Source organism: Nerophis lumbriciformis, linkage group LG20 (assembly GCF_033978685.3).
Source record: "Nerophis lumbriciformis linkage group LG20, RoL_Nlum_v2.1, whole genome shotgun sequence".
In the NCBI taxonomy this organism is placed as follows: Eukaryota; Metazoa; Chordata; class Actinopteri; order Syngnathiformes; family Syngnathidae; genus Nerophis; species Nerophis lumbriciformis.
The window spans coordinates 16,227,457-16,246,115 of NC_084567.2; the positions used below are offsets into that span (position 1 = coordinate 16,227,457).

General features: G+C 38.4%; 1 protein-coding gene and 5 non-coding genes across 6 annotated transcripts in view; 1 reads left to right on the plus strand and 5 right to left on the minus strand.

Annotated features, from left to right (window-relative positions):
* Positions 1-18,659, minus strand: part of adgrv1 (adhesion G protein-coupled receptor V1) — a 513,902-nt gene that overhangs the window by 48,582 nt on the left and 446,661 nt on the right. The window contains exon 92 of the mRNA XM_061980535.1: positions 7,441-7,562. Within this exon, the coding sequence (XP_061836519.1) occupies positions 7,441-7,562 (122 nt within the window). The remainder of the gene's footprint in view (positions 1-7,440; positions 7,563-18,659) is intronic.
* Positions 10,355-10,428, minus strand: trnai-aau (transfer RNA isoleucine (anticodon AAU)). Its single transcript has one exon. It is a non-coding gene; the product is annotated as a tRNA-Ile (tRNA).
* On the minus strand, positions 11,827-11,900 carry trnai-aau (transfer RNA isoleucine (anticodon AAU)). Its single transcript has one exon. It is a non-coding gene; the product is annotated as a tRNA-Ile (tRNA).
* trnai-aau (transfer RNA isoleucine (anticodon AAU)) lies at positions 13,550-13,623 on the minus strand. Its single transcript has one exon. It is a non-coding gene; the product is annotated as a tRNA-Ile (tRNA).
* Positions 15,755-15,828, minus strand: trnai-aau (transfer RNA isoleucine (anticodon AAU)). The gene has a single exon. It is a non-coding gene; the product is annotated as a tRNA-Ile (tRNA).
* trnai-aau (transfer RNA isoleucine (anticodon AAU)) lies at positions 18,252-18,325 on the plus strand. The gene has a single exon. It is a non-coding gene; the product is annotated as a tRNA-Ile (tRNA).

Consider the following 18,659-nt stretch of genomic DNA (forward strand, 5'->3'; position numbering starts at 1 on the left):
GGGGGGGGGATTTTGCCCATCATTCACAATCCCTATAGAGGACAAGAACCAAATGTTCTTGGTGGCTAACAATGCAGCTAACAGGAGTACTCTATTGCTCACATAAAGCCCTCTAAAAAAAACACCCAAAAACCACCACAATACTCCATTCACATGTCATGACCTGAACATTAACCAAGCATGAACAATATTGTTATTATAAACTCTTACGCAGACAAACTATTTGTAGCAGCGCCGTGATCACAGAGAGCTTATGCTGCTATATTGGCTTATTGAGCTGCTGCATTGCCTCTGAGTTGGTGAAAGTTCATTGTAGATTATACAAACCCCGTTTCCATATGAGTTGGGAAATTGTGTTAGATGTAAATATAAACGGAATACAATGATTTGCAAATACTTTTCAACCCATATTCAGTTGAATATGCTACAAAGACAACATATTTGATGTTCAAACTGATAAACATTTTTTTTTTTGTGCAAATAATCATTAACTTTAGAATTTGATGCCAGCAACACCTGACAAAGAAGTTGGGAAAGGTGGCAATAAATACTGATAAAGTTGAGGAATGCTCATCAAACACTTATTTGGAACATCCCACAGGTGAGCAGGCAAATTGGGAACAGGTGGGTGCCATGATTGGGTATAAAAGTAGATTCCATGAAATGCTCAGTCATTCACAAACAAGGATGGGGCGAGGGTCACCACTTTGTCAACAAATGCGTGAGCAAATTGTTGAACAGTTTAAGAAAAACCTTTCTCAACCAGCTATTGCAAGGAATTTAGGAATTTCACCATCTACAGTCTGTAATATCATCAAAGGGTTCAGAGAATCTGGAGAAATCACTGCACGTAAGCAGCTAAGCCCGTGACCTTCGATCCCTCAGGCTGTACTGTATCAACAAGCGACATCAGTGTGTAAAGGATATCACCACATGGGTTCAGGAACACTTCAGAAACCCACTGTCAGTAACTACAGTTGGTCGCTACATCTGTAAGTGCAAGTTAAAACTCTACTATGCAAGGCGAAAACCGGTCATCAACAACACCCAGAAACGCCGTCGGCTTCGCTGGGCCTGAGCTCATCTAAGTTGGACTGATACAAAGTGGAAAAGTGTTCTGTGGTCTGACGAGTCCACATTTCAAATTGTTTTTGGAAACTGTGGACGTCGTGTCTTCCGGACCAAAGAGGAAAAGAACCATCCGGATTGTTATAGGCGCAAAGTTGAAAAGTCAGCATCTGTGATGGTATGGGGGTGTATTAGTGCCCAAGGCATGGGTAACTTACACATCTGTGAAGGCGCCATTAATGCTGAAAGGTACATACAGGTTTTGGAGCAACATATGTTGCCATCCAAGCAACGTTACCATGGACGCCCCTGCATGCCAAGCCACGTGTTACATCAACGTGGCTTCATAGTAAAAGAGTGCAGGTACTAGACTGGCCTGCCTGTAGTCCAGACCTGTCTCCCATTGAAAATGGGTGGCGCATTATGAAGCCTAAAATACCACAACAGAGACCCCCGGATTGTTGAACAACTTAAGCTGTACATCAAGCAAGAATGGGAAAGAATTCCACCTGAGAAGCTTAAAAAATGTGTCTCCTCAGTTCCCGAACGTTTACTGAGTGTTGTTAAAAGGAAAGGCCATGTAACACAGTGGTGAACATGCCCTTTCCCAACTACTTTGGCACATGTTGCAGAAATGAAATTCTAAGTTAATTATTATTTGCAAAAAATAAAATAAAGTTTATGAGTTTGAACATCAAATATCTTGTCTTTTTAGTGCATTCAATTGAATATGGGTTGAAAATGATTTGCAAATCATTGTATTCCGTTTATATTTACATCTAACACAATTTCCCATCTCATATGGAAACGAGGTTTGTAAATAATATAAATGGATAGTAGAAGGTTGTGGACATAAACCAAAAAGTTGCTCAACTCTGACATTTTACTTAGACCCGGAGATGGTGAGGAAAACACAAAAAGACACACGATTGCGGCACCTCTTTTTTAACCCTTCGTGAGGATTATGATTCAATTTTTACCCAAAGGGGAAGATATAAACATCCCATCAGTCGGCATGCCAGTGAGAGCAGACATTGTACAGTAAGTGATTGTTGTAATAAGTTCATAGGTTATATTTCTTGTTTAGTACTTAGCAGTACTGCTACAGCTACTAAAACTTGTAGATCATCCTCCTTATATTCAGGATCATAAATATATGGTTCTGGATCATCATTTGTCCCAAAGTCGTCTTTGTTGTCTCTCATGAAGTCTTTCATGATTAGCAGTGTTGTTGTTGTTGAAGGAATAGTGAACGTTGTGATGCGTCTGCGAAATCAATATGCCACCATATGCTTAAGAAATGAGCAAAATACGTAAATATGACATGTTATTATGAATGTGACAGATACTACATTACATATATACTGTACTTGCAAATCCTTTTCAACTTACAAACGTACATGGCCTTTCCTTTTAACAACACTCAGTAAACGTTTGGGAACTGAGGAGACCAATTTTTGAAGCTTTTCAGGTGGAATTCTTTCCCATTCTTGCTTGATGTACAGCTTAAGTTGTTCAACAGTCGGGGGTCTCCGTTGTGGTATTTTAGGCTTTGTAATATCCCACACATTTTCAATGGGTGACAGGTCTGGACTACAGGCAGGCCAGTCTAGTACCCGCACTCTTTTACTACAAAGCCACACTGTTGTAACACATGCAGAATGTGACTTGGCATTGTCTACTGAAATAAGCAGGGGCGTCCATGAATAAGACGTTGCTTGGATGGCAACATATGTTGCTCCAAAGCCTGTATGTACCTTTCAGTATTAATGGTACATTCACAGATGTGTAAGTTACCCATGCCTTGGGCACTAATACACCCCCATACCATCACAGATGCTGGCTTTTGAACTTTGTGCCTATAACAGTCCGGATGGTTCTTTTCCTCTTTGTTCCAGAGGACACAACGTCCACAGTTTCCAAAAACAATTTGAAATATGGACTTGTCAGACCACAGAACACTTTTCCACTTTGCATCAGTCCATCTTAGATGCGCTCGGGCCCAGCGAAGCCGGCGGCGTTTCTGGGTGTTGTTGATAAATGACTTTCGCTTTGCATAGTAGAGTTTTAACTTCCACTTACAGATGTAGCAACGAACTATAATTACTGACAGTAGTTTCCTGACGTGTTCCTGAGCCCATGTGGTGATATCCTTCGCACATTGATGTCGCTTTTTGATGCAGTACCGCCTGAGAGATCCAAGGTCACGGGCATTCAATGTTACGTGCAGTGATTTCTCCAGATTCTCTGAACCTTTTGAGGATATAACGGATCGTAGATGGTGAAATCCCTAAAATTCCTTGCAATAGCTGGTTGAGAATTGTTGATCTTATACTGTTGGACAATTTGCTCAGGTATTTGTTCACAAAGTGGTGACCCTCGCCCCATCCTGTTTGTGAATGACTGAGCATTTCATGGAAGCTGCTTTTATACCCAATCATGGCACCCACCTGTTCTCAATTGGCCTGTTCACCCGTGGGATGTTCCAAATAAGTATTTGATGAGCATTCCTCAACTTTCTCAGTCTTTTTTGCCACTTGTGCCAGCTTTTTTTAAACATGTTGCAGGCATCAAATTCCAAATTAGCTAATATTTGCAAAAAATAACGTTTTCCAGTTCGAATGTTAAATATCTTGTCTTTGCAGTCTATTCAATTGAATATAAGTTGAAAGGGGTTTCCAAATCATTGTATTCTGTTTTTATTATCGAGAATCTGAGCGAAATCAAAAAGATGTTAAGCGGAAACAACCAAGGGCAACTCAAAGTTTTTTAAGAATGTGGCATCTTTTCAATTGAGGAATGTCACGTGTCAGTGCTCTAAAGACTGACAACAACTTTTTCTTTTCCCCGGGCAAACAGCGACCTTTGACATCTGAGAGCATCACTGCGCCAGCAGAGAAAAAAAGAAGCAACCACACGATGTCACAGGGTCGAGCTCATTAAGCATCAACACTGGCTGTTGACGCTGACATCATTGCTCATTATCGGTCATTGGTCCCACTCAACGAATTGACTTTGCTGCAACACTGTTGTCTTTTGCAGGTGCATGCCGCATATCACACTGAGCTAGCACGCGCAAGGCAGATTACGTCTGCGCTGACCTCACAAGGAAGAGAAAACAAGCAGTCGGAATAGGCCATTGTTTCATTGGCGTAGCAGTTAGAGGTGTTGGGAGATGTACTTTGTTTAAAATGTGGACGACTGCATCAAAACCCAAAATGCAGGGATTTGTTGCGACCACTTTTCCACTGAATTAGTAATTAAAAATGAACATAGTGAAAATTAAAAGACAAGAGCTATGCTAGCATTGACCCAGTAACTCTTTAAAACAACTTGATTGGTTATGCTGTTTTAATAACTTTGATAGAAAAGGGTAATATCTATCCATCTATCCATCCATCCATCCATATATCTATCCATCTATCTATCTAGCTATTTATTTATCCATCCATATATATTATTGATTTGAATATTTTCCATGTATAATCAGTACATGGCCAGTTCATGTGCAAATGATATGCTGTATATATAAATATGTGTATATATACACCCATATATATATATATATATATATATATATATATATATATATATATATATATATATATACATACATATATAAATATATGTACATATATATATATATATATATATATATGTATATATATATATATATGCACACATAAACACACACACATATATATATATATATATATGTATATATATATATATATATATATATATATATATATATATATATGCACACACAAACACAGACACATATGTATATATATATATATATATATATGCACACACACACACACACACATATATATATATATATATACTGTATATATCAAATTGCAAACAATATACATATATAAATATGTATATATACACATATGTATATATATAAAATTGCAAAAAATACAAACACATATAATGTATATATATATATAAAATTTCAAAATATACAAACAGACATACAAAATTACATATATATATATATATATATATATATATATAAAATTGCAAAAATACACACACACATTTAAATATATTGATAAACATATATATATATATATATATGTACATATATACATATATATATACATATATATATACATATATACATATACATATATACATATATATATATATATATATATATATATATATATATATATATATATATATATATATATATATATATATATAAAATTGCAAAAAATACAAATATAATATATACACATATAATGTATATATATATATATATAAAATTTCAAAATATACAAACAGACATACAAAATTACATATATATATATATATATATATATATATATATATATACACACACACTTGCAATTATCTTTTTTAAGAATCATTTTTTGGAATAAAATCATTGACATAATCATTATCAATAATACCGTTACTTTTATATATTCATGCATTTTCTTTCTTTTAGTATTGCATTTAATAATTATTTTGTTTGTATGTATTCTCAATTACCTGTTAAATGTATATCCTAAGTACTGCAAAACTCAGATTAGGTTGCATTTGCTCTATTTTCTTTTATTAGATTGATGAACATTCTGTAATTTTTAGTCAACAAAATATATATAATTATTTATATATTTTTCAAAAGAGGTTTTTTTAGCCGAATTCTGCATGTTTAAGTTGTACGTCAGCAGCTAAGAACAGCTTTTGTAACCTGTTTTTAAAAAGTTGGATTATCATTTTATACCAAACAAAAACGTATTACGAGAATTGGTCACCCCAAGAATCGTAATCAAAGCGTGTGGTGCCCAAAAATTCCCACCTCTATTTTAAAAGCAGTTTGGCATTTAATTTTCATAAAATAAACTGCAGAAGAAAATAAAATCCAAGTTGAAATGCATTAACAGTAGGGTCGCCCATCCCTCATTAAGTATGAGCAATAATAATATGGGCTGCTTGCATTGCAGCAGGCCCATAATACAACTCATTCCAATACAGGTTCGAAAACCTCTTTTTGGTTGCTGACGTATGCAAGCAGCGAGTAAGCTACTAACTTGAAAAAAAAATATTTTTTCATTGATTTTTGAAAATTGTGAATCAATGTAGAATCTGAATGAATAACAATAATCCAATAAAAATTGCCATTCGGACATGAATCATCTTTTTTGAGAGCGCCTCTGTAAGTTTTTAATAACAATTCAGCTAAACTGTCATAAGAACAACCTGTTAATTGTTTTGTTTTTTTAAATAGTTCTTTCTAAAGCAGGGGTGTCCAAAGTGCGGCCCGGGGGCCATTTGCGGCCCGCAGCTAATTGTTTACCGACCCGCCACACATTCTGGAAATGCTATTGCAAAAATAAAAAATAAACATTAAAAAAAGTAGAATGAGGTGAAATCTAACTAGAAAAAGTTGCAATGTTGACACAAAGCTGCCATGCAGGCTGTTTTTTTCTTTCTTTTGTCTATCTTTCTTTTTCTTTTTTTGCCAGCTCAAAAAAATAAATAAAAAATCAATGTTATAATGAATTATTGACCTATTCAAGGCTCCAATTATTTTAAATATTTCACTCAAATGTTTTATGTGGAAAATATTGCATATATTGTGTGATTGCCATACAAAAGCATCAACGTTTTCTTTGACAAAAGAGCATAAAACAAACAAAATAATAGTTCAAATGTAAAATTGACAGATGTAACTGAAGTTGATCTCGTAACTTAAGTGTTGAAAGTAAAAAAAACCTAATACAAATGTATCATTTTATGAGTGGGACACCTTTTGGATCCCAAATATATTTAATGGGATTTTATTTATCTTTTCACTGTGATTACTCAAAAATATATATATCAATGGTGTCTTGCAATATTGATGCTTTTAAGGCTCTAATTACTTCACATCAAACATTGCATTCTGAATGTTTTGGGCAGTGGGGGAAATACTGCACATTTCAGTTTTATTATAAAAAACAAAGTTGTCTTGACAGAAAAGGCATAAAACCTTTTTGGTTTTTTAAATTTTATATCAACCTGAAGTTGATATACTGTAGAGAATTACTGTTAAATACAAAAAATAAAAAAATAATTTGACTTGTTTTTAACATTTTAATGACTTAGACCCTTTATGGTCCCCGGGAGCCCTAAAGGTAAAACCCCCCCAAAATCCATGTATTTTGTTATGATTTGAAAATGAAAACTATCAAAATGGCCCCCGCATGCTTTAATTTTTCCGTGTGCGGCCCTCAGTGGAAAAAGTTTGGACACCCCTGTTCTAAAGGGATGGTAGAAGCTGTCTGAACTCCTGTTTCCATGCCGTTGTCGTTCCTTAACTACTTTTCCCAACCCATGGCCGACAAAAGGAGAGTGGTAAGCAGGCCTCACCAGCAGGCAGTTGGAGACGACGTAGACCACGAGCATCCACGGGTGCCGGTAGCCCATATGGAGTCCTGCCCACAAGCACACCAGCGAGACCAGCAGGAACAGGTAGAGGATCAATGGCACCTCTGGAACACAAGCAGTAATGTCAATATTTCAAAAACTTCGGGCTTCGGTGGAGGTCAAAACACAGCCGACTCATCGTGTAAATACAAACTTCTCCCTATCGGCGTATTACGGATACGGCAACAGCTGACTGATTTGCTGATGTGTAATTTGTTGTGAGTTTATGCACTGTGTTGGTTTTGTTCTTTGAACAAGGTGATGTTCATGCACGGTTCATTTTGTGCACCAGTAAAAAAACATGGTAACACTTTAGTATGGGGAACATATTCACCATTAATTAGTTGCTTATCAACATGCAAATTGGTAATATTGGCTCTTAACTAGTCATTATTAAGTACTTATTAATGCCTTATTCGGCATGGCCTTATTCTAACCCTAACCCTCTAACCCTGACCCTAACCCTAACCAAATAACTCTAAATTAAGTCTTTATTACTTAGAATATGTTCCCCTAGTGTCCAAATAACTCTAAATTAAGTCTTTGTTACTTAGAATATGTTCCCCTAGTGTCCAAATAACTCTAAATTAAGTCTTTGTTACTTAGAATATGTTCCCCATACTAAAGTGTTACCAAAAACATATAACTTTGTCTTGAATTTGAAAAAAAAAAACATTTTATTTTTCACTAAAGAAGGGTTCGGTGAATGCGCATATGAAACTGGTGGGGTTTGGTACCTCCAACAAGGTTAAGAACCACTGCTCTATAGTCTGGAAAATATGGTAATTGTCCAGCCCTAGCCTGTAGTGTGGATTTAAAAGTCCATCCATCCATCCATCTTCTTCCGCTTATCCGAGGTCGGGTTGCGGGGGCAGCAGCCTAAGCAGGGAAGCCCAGACTTTCCTCTCCCCAGCCACTTCGTCCAGCTCTTCCCGGGGGATCCCGAGGCGTTCCCAGGCCAGCTGGGAGACATAGTCTTCCCAACGTGTCCTGGGTCTTCCCCGTGGCCTCCTACCGGTCGGACGTGCCCTAAACACCTCCCTAGGGAGGCGTTCGGGTGGCATCCTGACCAGATGCCCGAACCACCTCATCTGGCTCCTCTCCCCCCGGATGGCAGAACTTCTCACCCTATCTCTAAGGGAGAGCCCCGCCACCCGGCGGAGGAAACTCATTTCGGCCGCTTGTACCCGTGATCTTGTCCTTTCGGTCATAACCCAAAGCTCATGTCCATAGGTGAGGATGGGAACGTAGATCGACCGGTAAATTGAAAGCTTTCAGCTCCTTCTTCACCACAACGGATCAATACAGCGTCCGCATTACTGAAGACGTCGCACCGATCCGCCTGTCGATCTCACGATCCACTCTTCCCTCACTCGTGAACAAGACTCCGAGGTACTTGAACTCCTCCACTTGGGGCAGGGTCTCCTCCGCAACCCGGAGATAGCACTCCACCCTTTTCCGGGCGAGAACCATGGACTCGGACTTGGAGGTGCTGATTCTCATCCCAGTCGCTTCACACTCGGCTGCGAACCGATCCAGTGAGAGCTGAAGATCCTGGCCAGATGAAGCCATCAGGACCACATCATCTGCAAAAAGCACAGACCTAATCCTGCAGCCACCAAACCGGATCCCCTCAACGCCCTGACTGCGCCTAGAAATTCTGTCCATAAAGGTTATGAACAGAATCGGTGACAATTTATTTAAAAATGACCTTGTCAAATGTCCAAATTCACTGGCGAGCCTCTCGTCGGTTTGCAGGTGTTGGTCAGAGCAGTCTGGACACTTCACTTCACAAGTAGGGTGGAAACACGGGGCCCGCGTTTCACTTAGGTGCCACTTTCACCACTTCAGCTCTGCCATCCTCGCCCCCCTGTCTGCGTCACACATTTAGCCGACCCGCGCCTGATGCCCACTCAGGGTGTTCTGTCCCATCAACCACTCGGACTTCACAGTCACGCTTCTTTCTCTCTCGCACATCCGCCCCGTCCTCCTCCCTCCCTCCCGCTTTGACTTTTCCGAGCATGTAAGCACATTCCGCTTCACTGTGCTGCCACTGTAGAACAGCTTCCCAGCGCCAAAAAGGAAGCAGGCTGCAAAAGTACCGAGTGACTGCTTGAATTATTTTTCTGTAACGCTTGAGGATTCTCCTGTATGTGATTTTAAAGTGGACATGTCGAGATGTGCATGCTCAAGAGCTAAAGGAGTTAGAGACGGGACGTTCACGAACGAGTCGAGTCTTTTGAGCGGTTCTTTTCGGTCAGTGTTTTTCAACCTTTTCCGAGCCAAGGCACATTTTTTTCGTTGAAAAAATCCCGAGGCACACCACCAGCAGAAAACATAAAAAAAATTAAACTCAGCAGCCGATATTGACAGTAAAAAGTCGTTCTCGCAGTTTGTTGGATATTAATTCAAACCATAACCAAGCATGCATCACTATAGCTCTTGTCTCAAAGTAGGTGTACTGTCACATCACGCCCTGACTTATTTGGAGTTTTTTTGCAGTTTTCCTGTTTTAGTTCTTGTCTTGCGTTCCTATTTTGCAATCAGCCTTCCCAGAAGAGTTGAAGCTGTAATAGTTGCAAAAGGTGGACCCACATCATATTGAACCCTATGGGTTAGGAATGGGATGGCACTTCAAGTTCATATGTGAGTGAAGGCAAGTGGCTGAATACTTTTGGCAATATAGTGTATGTAATGTAGTAACATTCATAAAAACATTTACCTATTTCAATCATTTTAAGTATACTGCAGAGCACTCATTTCACACACACTAGAGAACTTTCGCTATTTCCTTCATTACATGTCCCTAACAGTATATTCACTCTATAGGACCATGACAAGTAGCTTAAAAGATAAGTGGCCCATACGGGGATCGAACCCGCGACCTTGGCATTATTAGCACCACGCTCTAACCAACTGAGCTAAGCGGCCGTATTTATGCCGCAGGTTTGATTTGTGTTGGTGTGGGTCAGCGTGGGCTCATATCCATGCCTATGACTACTGGAAGTATCTTTATTTTAACTTAATAATTCAGGTTGTTTTTTTATGATGATTTTATTTTTTACTTATGATTTTATTCGCCGTCTTGTAATTGTATGCATCTTTAAAGCACTTTTAATTGCCTCGTGTACAAATTGTGTTCTATATATACACTTGCCTTGACAGGTGTAAAAATAAGTTAACCACTGGAAAATAATAATAGTAAAACAATAAATATTAGATCATATGATTATTAATTATTATTATTATACTATAATACATAATATTAATACAATAACTGGCAAGACAAAATTAAATGGGTTATACCTGTATAGCTTTTTTCTACCTTCAAGGTACTCAAAGCGCTTTGACACTATTTCCACATTCACCCATTCACACACCCATTCACACACTGATCGCGGGAGCTGCCATGCAAGGCCCTAACCACCACCCATCAGGAGCAAGGGTAAAATGTCTTGCCCAAGGACACAACTGACTGAGGTTGGTAGATGGTGGGGATCAAACCAGGAACCCTCAGGTTGCTGGCACGGATAATTATAGTAATATGGATAATAATAGTAATACAATAAATATTACATCATATGATTATTATTATTATTATTATTATTATATTATAATACATAATAATAATAATACAACAATTGGCAAGACAATTTTAACTGTACATGGATTTTTTGTAACTTTTTAACTCTCTTAAAGGGGAACTGCACTTTTTTTTTAAATGTTGCCTATCATTCACAATCCTTATGTGAGACAAGAACAAAATATTTAGACTTTTTTTTTTGCTTAAATTCATTCTTGTTTGTGGTTATCTTGATTTTGTATGTACTTTATGTCATATTTTTTTCATTACGGTACTTTTTCCTAATTTATTGTTTGTCTTTGGTACACTAATGTGTATATTGTAGGTCATTGGTTCTTTGTTTTATTTTTGCAAAAATATATATCTATTTTTATATTGCTCTTTTTATCTTTGGTATGAACATTATTATGTAAACTCGAAGTTATTGTTTTTGTTTTGTTTTTTGTTGTTGCTATTTTTGAATTACAAAATTGTATTATTGATCATGTTATGCTGCACTGTAATCTTTTCTTTTGTGATTGTGTGACGTTTTTTGCCTGGACCCCAGGAAGAATAAATGGGGATCCTTAATAAACTAAACTAAACATATGTTTTTCTTTTTTTTAATGCATTCTAAATTGTAAATAATTGCTAGCATGAGGTGGCTAACAATGAGGTGGCTAACAATGAGGCTAATAGAGCAGATCCAGCTCAAGTGTAACTCTAAGCATCATGTAGCAGTATTGCTAAGTGCTAAAATAAATAAGTGGCCCGTACGGGGATCGAACCCGCGACCTTGGCGTTATTAGCACCACGCTCTAACCAACTGAGCTAACTGGCCGTGTAAAGGCAGTATGAGCTCATACGTGTTCTTATGACTACTGGAAGTATTTTTATTTGAACTAAATAAGTTTATTTCTGGGCCTGCGATGAGGTGGCGACTTGTCCAGGGTGTACCCCGTCTTCCGCCCGATTGTAGCTGAGATAGGCTCCAGCGCCCCCCACGACCCCAAAGGGAATAAGCGGTAGAAAATGGATTTTGTTTGCCTTGTAATTTTAGGCATCTGCACAAATTGTGCTCTATAAATAAACTTGCCTTGCCAAGTGTAAAAATAAGTTACCCCCTGTAAAATAATAATAATAATACATTATATCATTATAATACATCATAATAATAATACAATAATTGGCAAGAAATTTAATTTTAACTGTACATGGATTTTTTTCTTAAAGAAGAACTGCACATTATTTAATACATTCTGAACCGTGGGGTGGCTAAGAATGCAGCTAATGGGGCATGTAGCAGTATTCAGGGTTTCCCGCAGCACTTTGTTGTTAAGGCTGCCGCCTTAACAAAGAACCACCGCCTAAACTAAAGTCTTAACAAGCTGCTACGCTTCGTTCTGCCTCTGTCTCTGTCAGTACGTCTCTGCAGCACCCAGCATTGTCCCACCCACACAACCATCTGATTGGTTACACGCAGAGCGGTATCAGCCAATCAGCAGTGCGTATTCAGAGCGCATGTAACAGCCAATCAGCAATGCGTATTCAGAGCACATGGAGTCAGTGCTCCTGCGGTGTGGTGAGCAGAAAGGTGTTTAGCAGGTGAGCATAAGGCAGCGGACTCTCCCCAAATTATAATAAACACCTCCCAGTCAACTACTAGTAACATCACTATGAGCCCGTTGACCTTCTAGAAACATAAGCGGCAGCTCAGCTCGCTCGCAGTCCTTGAGGTGAAGGCTAATTAGCTTTTAGCGTAACGTTAGCTCACTGTGCGATGTGTGTGTGTGTGTGTGTGTGTGTGTGTGTGTGTCTGTCTGAGAGAAAGACAAGCATTATTGACCAACAGTTAACAACTAAGTTATTTCACTTTACCTTTTTCTGTGTTGATTGAGCTGTATTGAAGCAGCAAAAAACGACATTATGTTAAATGAAAAGCTTCTGTCTCTGATAGTTGATATAATAATGTAACTGCATCATAAAGCCCACATGAACTCCATGGTGTTCAGGGATGAATAGTCTCTCCTATTGCTATTGTACTATTTTTCAGCTATAGTTACATTAATCATTAGTAATGTAGCAGCCTCGTTTTGAATGGCAGGGCCCCTGCTATCACATGTTGATAAAAGTATAACATTTACATAATAAAAATCAACTACAGGCTTCCCAAATGCTGTAATAAATTAAGCATGATGAGTTGAGCATATGTCAGCATGTGGTCTCACTTTTAACTATTTTTTTCAAACGCTTATTGCAAACGCTTACTTACAGTAAGTCATTAATTTGACTTATTAAGTCATTATTTTGACTAAATAAGTCATTATTTTGTATATAGTGTATGTAATGTAGTAACATTCATAACAACATGTCATATTTACCTATTTTAATCATTTTAAGATGCATCCAAACTTTCGCTATTTCCTTCATTACATGTTCCTAACAGTATATCCACTCTAAAAGACCACAACAAGTAGCTTAAAAGATAGATGGCCCGTACGGGGATCGAACCCACGACCTTGGCGTTATTAGCACCACGCTCTAACCAACTGAGCTAACCGGCCGTATTTATTCCGCAGGTTTGATTTGTGTTGGTGTGGGTCAGCGTGGGCTCATATCTATGCCTATGACTACTGGAAGTATCTTTGTTTTAACTTAATAATTCAGGTTGGTTTTTTATGATGATTTTATTTTTACTTATGATTTTATTCGCCGTCTTGTAATTGTATGCATCTTTAAAGCACTTTTAATTGCCTCGTGTACAAATTGTGCTCTATATTTACACTTGCCTTGACAGGTGTAAAAATAAGTTAACCACTGGAAAATGATAATAGTAATACAATAAATATTAGATCATATGATTATTATTATTATTATTATATTATAATACATAATATTAATACAATAATTGTATTAATTGTATAGCCCTTTTCTACCTTAAAGGTACTCAAAGCGCTTTGACACTATTTCCACATTCACCCATTCACACACACACACATTCACACACTGATGGTGGGAGCTGCCATGCAAGGCCCTAACCACCACTCATCAGGAGCAAGGGTGTAGTGTCTTGCTCAAGGTTGGTAGAAGGTGGGGATCGAACCAGGAACCCTCAGGTTGCTGGCACGGATAATAATAGTAATACGGATAATAATAGTAATACAATAAATATTAGATCATATGATTATTATTATTATTATTATTATATTATAATACATAATACTAATACAACAATTGGCAAGACAATTTTAACTGTACATGGATTTTTTGTAACTTTTTATCTCTCTTAAAGGGGAACTGCACTTTTTTTTTATATGTGAGACAAGAACAAGAACAAATTATTTTGACTTATTTTTTGCTTAAATTCATTCTTGTTTCTGGTTATCGTTTTAATATTGATATTATCTTGATTTTGTATGTACTTTATGTCATATTTTATTCATTACGGTACTTTTTCCTAATTTATTGTTTGTCTTTGGAACACTTACAGTATGTGTATATTATAGGCCATTGGTTCTTTGTTTTTTTTTTGCAAAAATATATATCTATTTTTATATTGCTCTTTTTATCTTTGGCATAAACATTATTATGTAAACTCGAAGTTATTGTTTTTGTTTTGTTTTTTGTTGTTGCTATTTTTGTATTACAAAATTGTATTATTGATCATGTTATACTGCATTGTAATCTTTTCTTTTGTGATTGTGTGGCGTTTTTTGCCTGGACCCCAGGAAGAATAAATGGGGATCCTTAATAAACTAAACTAAACATATGTTTTTCATTTTTTTAATGCATTCTAAATTGTAAATAATCGCTAGCATGAGGTGGCTAACAATGAGGCAACTAACAATGAGGCTAATAGAGCAGATCCAGCTCAAGTGTAACTCTAAGCATCATGTAGCAGTATTGCTAAGTGCTAAAAAAGAAATAAGAGAAAATAAGTGGCGCGTACAGGGATTGAACCCGCGACCTTGGCGTGTGTGTGTGTGTGTGTGTGTGTGTGTGTGTGTGCGTGTGTATGTGTCTGTCTGAGAGAAAGACAAGCATTATTGACCTACAGTTAACAACTAAGTTATTTCACTTTACCTTTTTCTGTGTTGATTGAGCTGTATTTAAGCAGCAAAAAACGACATTATGTTAAATGAAGAGTTTCTGTCTCTGATAGTTGATATAATAATGTAGCTGCATCATAAAGCCTACATGAACTCCATGGTGTTCAGGGATGAATAGTCTCTCCTATTGCTATTGTACTATTTTTCAGCTATAGTTACATTAATCATTAGTAATGTAGCAGCCTCGTTTTGAATGGCAGGGCCCCTGCTATCACATGTTGATCAAAATATAACATTTACATAATAAAAATCAACTACAGGCTTCCCAAATGCTGTAATAAGTTAAGCATGATGAGTTGAGCATATGTCAGCATGTGGCCCCACTTTTAACTCTTTTTTTCAAACGCTTATTGCAAACGCTTACTTACAGTAAGTCATTAATTTGACTTATTAAGTCATTATTTTGACTTAGTAAGTCATTATTTTGTATATAGTGTATGTAATGTAGTAACATTCATAACAACATGTCATATTTACCTATTTTAATCATTTTAAGACGCATCCGAACTTTCGCTATTTCCTTCATTACGTGTCCCTAACAGTATATCCACTCTAAAGGACCACGACAAGCAGCTTAAAAGATAAGTGGCCCGTACGGGGATCGAACCCGCGACCTTGGCGTTATTAGCACCACGCTCTAACCAACTGAGCTAACCGGCCGTGTATAACAGCAGGTTTGATTTGTGTTTGTGGGGGTCAGCGTGGGCTCATATCCATGCCTATGACTACTGGAAGTATCTTTATTTGAACTTAATAATTCAGGTTCTTTTTTTATGATGATTTTATTTTTACTTATGATTTTATTCGCCATCTTGTAATTTTATGCATCTTTAAAGCACTTTTAATTGCCTTTCTGGGGTCCCGGCAAAAAACTCCACACAATCACAAAACAAAAGATTACAATGCAGCAAAACATGATCAATAATACAATTTTGTAATACAAAAATAGCAACATAAAAAAAAAAAACAACTTCGAGTTTGGTGGCTGCAGGATTAGGTCTCTGCTTTTTGCAGATGATGTGGTCCTGATGGCTTCATCTAGCCAGGAACTTCAGCTCTCACTGGATCGGTTCGCAGCTGAGTGTGAAGCGACTGGGATGAGAATCAGCACCTCCAGGTCCGAGTCCATGGTTCTCGCCCGGAAAAGGGTGGAGTGCCATCTCCGGGTTGGGGAGGAGATCTTGCCCCAAGTGGAGGAGTTCAAGTACCTCGGAGTCTTGTTCACGAGTGAGGGAAGAGTGGATCGTGAGATCGACAGGCGGATCGGTGCGGCGTCTTCAGTAATGCGGACGCTGTATCGATCCGTTGTGGTGAAGAAGGAGCTGAGCCGGAAGGCAAAGCTCTCAATTTACCGGTCGATCTACGTTCCCATCCTCACCTATGGTCATGAGCTTTGGGTTATGACCGAAAGGACAAGATCACGGGTACAAGCGGCCGAAATGAGTTTCCTCCGCCGGGTGGCGGGGCTCTCCCTTAGAGATAGGGTGAGAAGCTCTGTCATCCGGGGAGAGCTCAAAGTAAAGCCGCTGCTCCTCCACATCGAGAGGAGCCAGATGAGGTGGTTCGGGCATCTAGTCAGGATGCCACCCGAGCGCCTCCCTAGGGAGTTGTTTAGGGCACGTCCGACCGGTAGGAGGCCACGAGGAAGACCCAGGACACGTTGGGAAGACTATGTCTCCCGGCTGGCCTGGGAACGCCTCGGGATCCCCCGGGAGGAGCTGGACGAAGTGGCTGGGGAGAGGGAAGTCTGGGCTTCCCTGCTTAGGCTGCTGCCCCCGCGGCCCGACCTTGGATAAGCGGAAGAAGATGGATGGATGGATGGACTTCGAGTTTACATTCAAAACTAGGCTGCTACATTACTAATGATTAATGTAACTATATCTGAAAAAATAGTACAATAGCAATAGAAGAGACTATTCATCCCTGAACACCATGGAGTTCATGTACGCTTTATGATGCAGTTACATTATTATTACTATTGCATTACTTTTAATGTCGTTTCTTGCTGCTTCAACACAGTTCAATCAACACAGAAAAAGGTCAAGTGAAATAACTTAGTCGTCAACTGTAGGTCAATAATGCTTGTCTTTCTCTCAGACACACAGACACACACACACACACACACACACACACACACACACACACACACACACACACACACACACACACACACACACACACACACACACACACACACACACACACACCGCACAGTGAGCTAACGTTACGCTAAAAGCTAATTAGCCTTCACCTCAAGGACTGCGAGCGAGCTGAGCTGCCGCTTATGTTTCTAGAAGGTCAACGGGCTCATAGTGATGCTACTAGTAGTTGACTGGGAGGTGTTTATTATAATTTGGGGAGAGCCCGATGCCTTATGCTCACCTGTTAAACACCTTTCTGCTCACCACACCGTAGGAGCACTGACTCCATGCGCTCTGAATACGCACTGCTTATTGGCTGTTACATGCGCTCTGAATATGCACTGCTGATTGGCTGTAAACGCTCTGCGTGTAACCAATCAGATGGTTCTGTGGGTGGGACAATGCTGGGTGCTGCAGAGACGTACTGACAGAGGCAGAGGCAGAACGAAGCGTAGCAGCTTGTTAAGACTAGTTTAGGCGGTGGCTCTTTGTTGTTAAGGCGTCCGCCTTAACAACAAAGCGCTGCGGGAAACCCTGAATACTGCTACATGCCCCATTAGCTGCATTCTTAGCCACCCCACGGTTCAGAATGCATAACAAAAAATGTGCAGTTCTCCTTTAAGAAAAAAATTCATGTACAGTTAAAATTAAATTTCTTGCCATTTCTTGTATTATTATTGTGATGTATTATAATGATACAATGTATTATTTTAATTATTTTAAGGGGGGTAACTTATTTTTACACTTGGCAAGGCAAGTTTATTTATAGAGCACAATTTGTACAGATGCATAAAATTACAAGTAGGCTAACAAAATCATAAATAAAATCATCATAGAAATAAACGTATTTAGTTAAAATATTAATACTTCCAGTAGTCATAAGAACACATATGAGCTCACTCTGACCCCTACAAATACAAATGAATCCTGCATCCTCTACATGGCCGGTTAGCTCAGTTGGTCAGAGCGTGGTGCTAATAACGCCAAGGTCGCGGGTTCGATCCCCGTACGGGCCACTTATTTTTTTTAGCACTTAGCAATACTGCTACATGATGCTTAGAGTTACACTTGAGCTGGATCTGCTCTATTAGCCTCATTGTTAGCCACCTCATTGTTAGCCACCTCATGCTAGCGATTATTTACAATTTAGAATGCATTAAAAAAAAGAAAAACATATGTTATGTTTAGTTTATTAAGGATTCCCATTCGTCTACACTGCAGCGGAGACTATTCTTTCTGGGGTCCCGGCAAAAAACTCCACACAATCACAAAACAAAAGATTACAATGCAGCATAACATGATCAAACAATTTTGTAATACAAAAATAGCAACAACAACAACAACAACAAA